Source organism: Nicotiana tabacum, chromosome 22 (genome assembly GCF_000715075.1).
Source record: "Nicotiana tabacum cultivar K326 chromosome 22, ASM71507v2, whole genome shotgun sequence".
Lineage (NCBI taxonomy): Eukaryota > Viridiplantae > Streptophyta > Magnoliopsida > Solanales > Solanaceae > Nicotiana > Nicotiana tabacum.
The window spans coordinates 82,291,322-82,299,940 of NC_134101.1; the positions used below are offsets into that span (position 1 = coordinate 82,291,322).

Genomic DNA, 8,619 nt, shown 5'->3' on the forward strand with positions numbered 1-8,619 from the left:
ACATCACCCTTCGTTGCTTTACACTCTTCCTCACCCAAGCAACAATCACAAAGCAATTTAGGCAAGGGAATCAATAGCATCACAATAAAATAAAGCAACGAAAGGGAATCAGTAAATAAATATAAAGAACACCATAACTCAATTAGCAGCAAAAATCAGGAAAATCAAGACAAGTGCACGGCATCACCCTTCGTGCTTTTACTCTCGTCCTCACCATAAGAATCAATATAATCGGCACAACATCACCCTTCGTGCTTTTACCTCATATAATCATGGCACGGAATGATCCTTCGTGCATTATCACTCATATAAAGGCACAGAATGGTACATTGCGCGGCACGACATCACCCTTCATGCATTAACACTCTCTCACAAATATCATGCACGGCATCACCCTTCGTGTTTTAATACTCTTCCTTACCCAAATAACAATCACAAAACAATAAGGGCAAGGGAATCAATATAATCACAATAAAATCCCGGCTAGGGAACAATAGTACAACAATCATATCCCAGCAAAGAAAATAATATCAAAAGCAATAACATCCCAGCAAGGGAGATAACATTAAAAATAACAACATCCCAGCAAGGGAGATAATATCATCCTTTTCTCTTTTCACGTTTACTTCACAACTCAATTCACAACTTGAGCCAATGCTCTAAAATGTTCAATTTCCAATAATACTTCTACAAATCAACTTACAACTTGAGCCAACACTCTTCAATGTTTAATTACCAATATTACTTTCACAAGCCTTGTTCAACAATAGAAATCATCACATAAGGCATGAACAATAGAAAACAGAGTCACATTAATCATGGTATAAGACTCACGGACATGCTTGACACCAACGTATAGATACTCGTCATCATGCCTATACGCATACTCAATAATTAACACATAGCAAATAAGACACGGCTCTTAATCCCTCAAGCTAAGGTTAGACCAAACACTTACCTCGATGCCACGAACATAATTCAAGTCTCAATTATCGCTTTACCTCTTGATTCCACCACCAATTCGCTTGTATCTAGCCACAAGTTACTTAATTATATGAATAAATACTAAATGAATCAATTCTAATGCATGAAAATAAGTTTTTCAATATTTTCCCCAAAAAGTCAAAAATCGCCCCCGGGCCCACATGGACAAAACCTGAGGTTCGAACCAAAACCCGATTACTCATTCCCTCACGAACCCAAATATATAATTTGTTTTGAAATGGGACCTCAAATCGAGGTCCAAATCCTAAAAATTTGAAAAACCTAGGTTCTACCCAAAACACCCAATTTCCCCCATGAAAACCCTTGATTTTGAGTTGAAATCATGTGAAAAGATATTAAAGATTGAAGAAATTGAGTTAGAAATGACTTACAATCGATTTGGAGAAAACCTTTTCTGTGGAAAATTGCCCAAGAGAGTTTATGTTTTGAAAGGGTTTGAAAAATGAAAGATTTTCTGCTAAGTCATGAATTTGCAGTTCGCAGATGTCGCAAATGCGACCATTGCGAACCATTCAGAACCTGCTAATCTCGCATTTGCAATCACTGTTCGCAATTGTGAACTCGCATTTGCGACAATGGGGATTTCTGGGCCTTTTAGCATTTGCGAAGAAATGATCTCATTTGCGATTAGGCCTGCCCAGGCCTTCTCTCACATTTGCGATGGTTTATTCGCATTTACGATCTCGCATTTGCGATCCAGGCTTCGCAACAGACCTGCAACATACCAGCAATTCCTAAGTCCAATTTCACTTCGTGGCTTATCCAAAACTCACCCGAGCTCGCGAGGCTCCAAACCAAACATGCATACTAACCTAAAAACATCATACGGACTTGCTCGTGCAATCAAATTGTCAAAATAACATCAACAACTATGAATTAGCATCAAAATCAAAGAAAATCTCAAGAACTTTCAAAGTTTCAAATTTTACAACTAAGGTTCCGAAACACGTAATATGACCTCTGTTTCTTACCAAATTTCACCGGCTCAACTTAAATCACATATAAGACATGTACTGGGCTCCGGAACCAAAATACGGGCCCGATACCATCAAATCCAAACATGTTTCATTTCCAAAAACTCATATATATATTCCAGAAAATAATTTTCTTTAAAAATTATTTCTCGGGCTTGGGACCTCGGAATTCGATCCGGGCATATGCCCAAGTCCCATATTTTCCTACGGATCCTCCGAAACCGTCAAATCATGGGTCCGGGTCAGTTTACCCAAAATGTTGACCGAAGTCAACCTAAATTCATTTTAAAAGCAAAATTCACCATTTCTCACAGATTTTCATATAATGGCTTTCCGGATACACGTCCGGAATGTGCACGCAAATCGAGGTGAGACAAAAAGGAGATTTTAAGGCCTCGAAATATAGAATTTATTTTTAAAACAAGTAATGACAAGGTCATCACAGAAGAGCCCACCGTTGACGTTTCTACCGCTATATATACCAGCAATTAATTAGGAGTAAAACAAAAAATTTAAAGCTAAATAATTTTTTGAATATAAAAAAATGTCACACTCCTTTTAAGCTGGAAAAAACTGTCATATAAAATGAAATAGAATAAGTTGTTCATTTGGAAATTAAAATTGTTAAATGTTGTGTTTACTATACCAGCACAAGGATTAGAAATGAAATTGAATCCCCCATATATCAAAATAAAAAAAGACGTACTACCTTCTATCCAGCTTATGTGAACCTATTTCTTTTTTGGTTTGTTCCAAAAAGAATGACCCCTTTCTAAATTTGGCAACAATTTAGCTTAACTTCCAGTTTTACCTCTAATGAGAAGCTTTTATAACCACACAAATACTCTGGACCCCCTTTTGACTTGTTTAGGACTACAAATTTTAAAGTCTTTATTTTTTCTTAAATTTTGTGCCCAATCAAACAGGTTCTAATAAATTGGAACGGAGGGAGTATTTGATTAAACATTTCCTCTATAGGGCTTTCTTTTATAAAACCTAATGGAATGTTCAAAGATAAATTTAGATAGGGGTGAAAGAGACATTAGGGTTTTTCTTTTCGGAGAAATTAGGGATAGTGCAGTGGCGGAGCCACCCTTGTGTACGGAGTGTCAATTGGACACTCCTTTATCAAAAATTAAATTATATAGATAGGTAAAAAATTTATGTATAAATTATATATGTTGCATCCCCTTGACTTCTTTAATTATTTACTATTTTTGATTTCTTTAGTGAAAATTCTGTCTCCGCTAGTAGATCACATTAGTAATTTGATTGAAGTAATGAGCTCCAAATCTGAAAAAGCCAGTCAGAACAAACATAAATTAGGTTGTCTTTTTGTGTAGGACGATAGAGAATAGTACGCATATCTGTCTACTTTAAACACTCAGTCCAAGCTTAATGCTCACGGGGTTAATCCCAGCCCTAGCTCCTTCAATTATTCTATATTTGGGGTCTCTTCAATTTTTCAGACCTAATGAATCTACTCTTCTCTTTGTCCATAAATGTGTGCCTTTATTATAGATAGAGATCCAATAATTTTTTACGAGTTTCCATCACTTTCGTTGTTAGTTTCTTAGGGCAAGTTTCTGAAGTTGATCATCAGAACAACTACAATTAATAGATATTCGCCATGGCCAGAAAACAATAAAAAATTATAGCTTTTCTTTTATGAATTAAACAGGTTAAAAAAAGAAAGGAAAAAATACATATTATCAATAGAGTTCGAATTAAGTTTAATCATGTTGATGTGTGCGGTTACTTTTAGATCTATATATTATATTTGCTATAAGTCTTTAATACTTATGATAGATTTATGTGACTAGAAAATATAGAGAACATATAGCGTTGGAAAAACTAATTTTCTTATTGTTGTTATTATAAATAATTATTCCGTATTGTTCTTGTTGTTTGTTAAATTAAAATGAACTTAAATGGAGCGACATAGTCAGTGAGAATCTCGCCTAACTTCCCCTACCGATGGATTTAAAAAGCTCCTTCTTTCTTGTCTTTAGAACACATTCTCAGTTAAGCAACCCTAGGCCCTTGAAGAAAAGAAAAAAAAGGATAAAGAAAGCCCCATCCTAATGCATGGAGCTTGTGTGCAGTCGTAGTAATTACTAGCTTTAAAAAGATTTTTGTTTCTTCAACATTTTTTAGTGAGAGAGAGAACTCAAATTCCACAGCCCTAATTAAATTTCCTTTGACCAAAATGTTCCCTGCCAGTAACAGTACTGGAAACCCTCCTCCTCACCCCTCATTATCCTTTCACAGCTCCTCTCCCTTTCTTGGCCTCAATGGCAACCAAATTCTCCTTCATCATCACCAAAATCAGTTCTCTTCTCATCACTTTGCTAAGAATAACATGACACTCTCAGCAAACAATATTATCAACTCTCCAAATTACCATCAAAATCATAGTGATAATTCCTTAAGGTCATTTCCCATCAACAAGAAACCCAAGAAAAGGGAGAGGTCTAGTAAAATTTTAACATCTCAAGGTCCAAGAGATCGAAGAGTGAGATTGTCCATTGCCATTGCTCGAAAGTTCTTTGATCTTCAAGAAATGCTAGGTTTTGACAAACCAAGCAAAACCCTTGATTGGCTTTTCAGTAACTCCAAACTAGCCATTGAGGAACTCACTAATTGGTCAACTCATCAGGATCATGACCCGAAGATTGCAGGTTCGATCCCAATCCTCACAATTAGAATGAGTCTTATTAGGTTTTTTGTAGGGAAGGCTCTTCCAACCTCCGCGAGTCCCCTTCCTGTCCTACTTAAAACTTGAAAAATCAGAATATCTCCACCTTCATAAAGTGGGGAAGTAAGGTCTGCGAACACATTACCCTCCCCAGACCCCAATTGTAGAATTCCACTATGTTTGTTGTTGTTGTTGTTGATCCGAAAGAATCGCTTGAGAACTATGCATACTTGAAGTTAGTCAGCTTCTTTAGCATAGTATTGTTTTAACCTTGAAAATCTCCTTTAAGCTCTAGAAATGAAGACGTTTTTCATGTGTAGTCCTTACTAGCTAGTGTGTACCGCATTTCAAATATTTTATTTTATTTATGTAGGAGCAACGAAGTCGAGCTGCGATGAGACTGCCAAACATTGTGCTTCAGATTGGGAAGACCTGGCCATAACAACAAATGAGGGTTTAGAAAGAAAGCCCAAAAGATTAGCAAAAGAAAAGAAAGAAGTAAAAGATGAGGCAACAGATCTTGCCCTAGTGGTAAGAGAGTCAAGGGTCAAAGCAAGAGCAAGAGCTAGGGAAAGAACAATCAAGAAAATGTGGAGTAGAATTGAAACTAGCCAGAGGTCAACTTCTCGGTTGATCAAATCTAGTTTCTTTTTGAAGAAGGATATAAGGGAAATGGAAGAACAATTTTGTAAGAACAAATTACAAGCAAGTCAAGAAATAGCAAATAAGGAAATAATTCAAGGATCTGGAGTTACTAAAATTAAGACCAAGCCTTCTTTAATCTTGGGTTTTCACCCAAATTTCTATGCTCCTATAGAGTCATCAACTACCCACTATGGTAGCTCTTCTTTCAACACTGAGAATTGGGACAAAGGCACAACTTCAGGTTACGAATTAATGCTTATCTTAAAGATTTGCCAGTTTAAGTTATATATACACCATATACCACTTTTACATGTTGTAGCGGATAATTTGTCTAATTTTCAAGATTACAAATTCCACATTTTACGAAGATTTACATATAGATGTTTTTTAAGTGACCTGATAGCATAAATAATACTTTACATTGTTGATATATATAATTTAAACTCAAGATCTAATACTCCCTCCGTTTCATATTAAATGAGGTAGTTAGACTCGGCACGGAGTTTAAGAAAAAAGAAGAAGACTTTAGGAACTTGTGGTCTTAAAAGCTTAAGGGACAAAAAGTTTGTGGGACCATGACATTTGTGTGGCTGTAAAAACTTCTCATTAAGGGTAAATGAATAAAATGAAAGAGTTTAAAGTTGAATTGTTTCCAAATTTAGAAATGTGTCATTTATTTTGAAAAAGAAAAAAAAGGAAAGTACCTCATGGAGGAAGTACTAATTATCTTATGAATAACTTGATTGTATAAATATTTTTTTCTCCGTCGGTGTGAAATTTAAACTCAACATCATTTCAATGTTCTTTTTTGCCAGAACTTCAAGGTCGCTGGAAACAATTGGACTCATGTCACAGCAACCAAATCTAATATGGGAACAATATAAGCTAAATTAAACTTTCTTGTTTTTAAGGTATGATTCTTCATATAGGTGCTTTGTTTCTTTCTCCGTCCTCTCTCTCCACAGGTACGGAATGTGGTCTTTGGTTGTGGGCGAATTTAAAATTTAGGTTTTATGGGTTGTAAGCTTTATATTCTCACCGATGAACTATTAGACTTTTGCAATGATGGGTTCCAAATTTGATACATGTATTTGTAATATTTATAATGTTTTTTCATATTTATGTATTTAGGTAAAAATTTACTCACACCGTTTACACCAAGCCAATTAACATGACACATATGTCTTGCATATATATCTATATTCTAACTATAGTACTACTGGAATGTCCATGCTTGTTAGTCTACTGAGTATTTTCTGATGTATGTTTCGCCTGCTGAGCACGTTTGTGATATTTTATTTCAAATAATTTAAGAAAAGCTGGAGAAATCAGAAGATTTCTTCTCGAAAATTAAAAAAATGATGTAATTACAAAATAAATTATCACCTATCGAAATCACTAATCAATTAGAGATGTTGATTGGCTGAGTTGTACCTAGTGTTACCTTCAAACCAATAAACACAATATATATTTTTTTACAAACATTTGTCACTTAGGTTTTGAATGTATGAAATACAAAATAAATAACTCTTTGAGATAGAAAAAATTTGATAATATGTATATAAGAAATAAAATAAATTCTCTTCTATAACAAGTTAAAATTCACCGATGCTGTAGAAATCAATTACTACATTTTATTTAGCACGCATAAGTTAAATCCTTTACTTAATAACATCTTCAAACATACGTCACACTGTTTTTCACAGCTTTAGTATCGTTTGTCAGGTGGTAAATGACTTTAGTTATCTCTTACAACAAAGTCACAATCCTCTCTAACAAGGCTTCTTAAACAGGACGTTCATGAACACGATTAGAGCTAGACGGAGCTTGAGTTCTAGCTAAGGATTTGATATATATAATCTAGTAGTGTTGGCCAAAACTTTATATTTGTGTTATAAAATCTATTGAATATATGTACGTAATTTATTCAAAATCCAATAAGTTACTATTTTTTTCTTGAATTCAAAACTCATAAACTCAAAATTCTAGATCCATGAAAATCTCCTCTAATGAATGGAGAACCACTTACTTTGCTAAATGCCTAAATCAGTTCACATGCCCTAGAAGACAATATTGATCAACTAAAGCTGAAATCAATAGTACTAAATGCATATAATTGTTTTAAATGTCTTGATAGCGTAAAAATTTCTTGTCGAAAATATAAATTAAATTTTAAAGATAATTACATATAATTGTTCATAGATATTTATATGATACTAAGAGCACGAAGCCCTTAATTGAAATATCATTCCTCTTTCTTACCCTTTAAAAATTAATTTCGCTCTAAACAAAATTGCCTTTTAATTATTTTCCTTAGGGATCCACATTCGTCATTTTCGGGACTTTTACGATTTTTTTTATTTTTTATTTTATAAATCAAACACAATATTTAATCTAACTTTTATATAGTTTTTAAAATTATGTATCAATAAATATGGGGTATACGCGTAAATGGGTATCCTGAAATTAGTAATATAAAATAATGTGAGTAATAGTTATAGTACACTAATAAAGTAATAAATAAGTGCTCCTGATTACGTCTGCGGTATTTCCCATAGTTCCTCAGATTTTGATCCGATGAAGACTTGAGTCACTTTCCAATTTTTTCTGATTCAAAATTAATGGAGAAAATCTAATGATTACTGCTACAACTACTACTGTATTTAGGGCTGATATTTATATAGTGATCCTTAACAACTGTCCTACTACAGCATTAATAGAAAAGACAAAGTTAAAACCTTGTTTGACTGACGTGCGTAAAACCTGGGAAAACAAAGCAGAATAATTTCAATATCAGGCAGAAGATCTGCTTCTCTCGGGGCATATCAATATTTTTTTCTTGCAATGGAATATTATAAATATTAGGACCTACAGTTAATTAAAGTGAAAGAAGAAACAAACACTGAATTTAATACTCCCTCCATCATAATTTATTCAATGGTGTTTGATTGAGCACGACGTTTAGGCAAAAAATTAAGACTCTTAAAATGTATATTCTAAAATGAGTTATAGATATTTGTATAAATTGTCTCATTAGGTATAAATTGATAATTTAAAGTTATAATTATTAAATATAAAAATGTATCTTTTTTTCGAAACTGACAGAAACGTAAAGATTGTCACATAAATTGAAACGGACTAGGCAGTATGTTAAAGCTAGAAGAAGGTCGAACATGTAAACTTTAACTGTGGGAGAATCTCCTCCATGGTTTCGCTTTGACATAGCTTGCTTACTACGGATTAATATAATTCATGTATACTGAAACTCTAAAAAAATTTACCTTGTTGGTATATTTT

The 8,619-nt window shown here is 33.8% G+C and overlaps 1 protein-coding gene across 1 annotated transcript; it reads left to right on the forward strand.

The window, feature by feature from the left end:
- Nucleotides 1-4,040: 4,040 nt before the first annotated feature.
- Nucleotides 4,041-6,379, forward strand: LOC107785633 (uncharacterized). The gene is made up of 3 exons (XM_016606980.2): nt 4,041-4,660; nt 5,051-5,563; nt 6,138-6,379. The coding sequence occupies exons 1-3, from the start codon at nt 4,189-4,191 to the stop codon at nt 6,188-6,190; spliced, it is 1,038 nt and encodes a 345-aa protein (XP_016462466.1). The 5' UTR covers nt 4,041-4,188; the 3' UTR covers nt 6,191-6,379.
- The last annotated feature ends 2,240 nt before the right edge of the window (nt 6,380-8,619 follow it).

Bases quoted from the DNA above. Each gene is read 5' to 3' on its own strand.
- LOC107785633 (XM_016606980.2), top strand. From the start codon at position 4,189: ATGTTCCCTGCCAGTAACAGTACTGGAAACCCTCCTCCTCACCCCTCA. The intron at 4,661-5,050 runs GTTCGATCCCAA...TTATTTATGTAG, and splicing joins TCATGACCCGAAGATTGCAG to GAGCAACGAAGTCGAGCTGC. The intron at 5,564-6,137 runs GTTACGAATTAA...CTTTTTTGCCAG, and splicing joins GGACAAAGGCACAACTTCAG to AACTTCAAGGTCGCTGGAAA.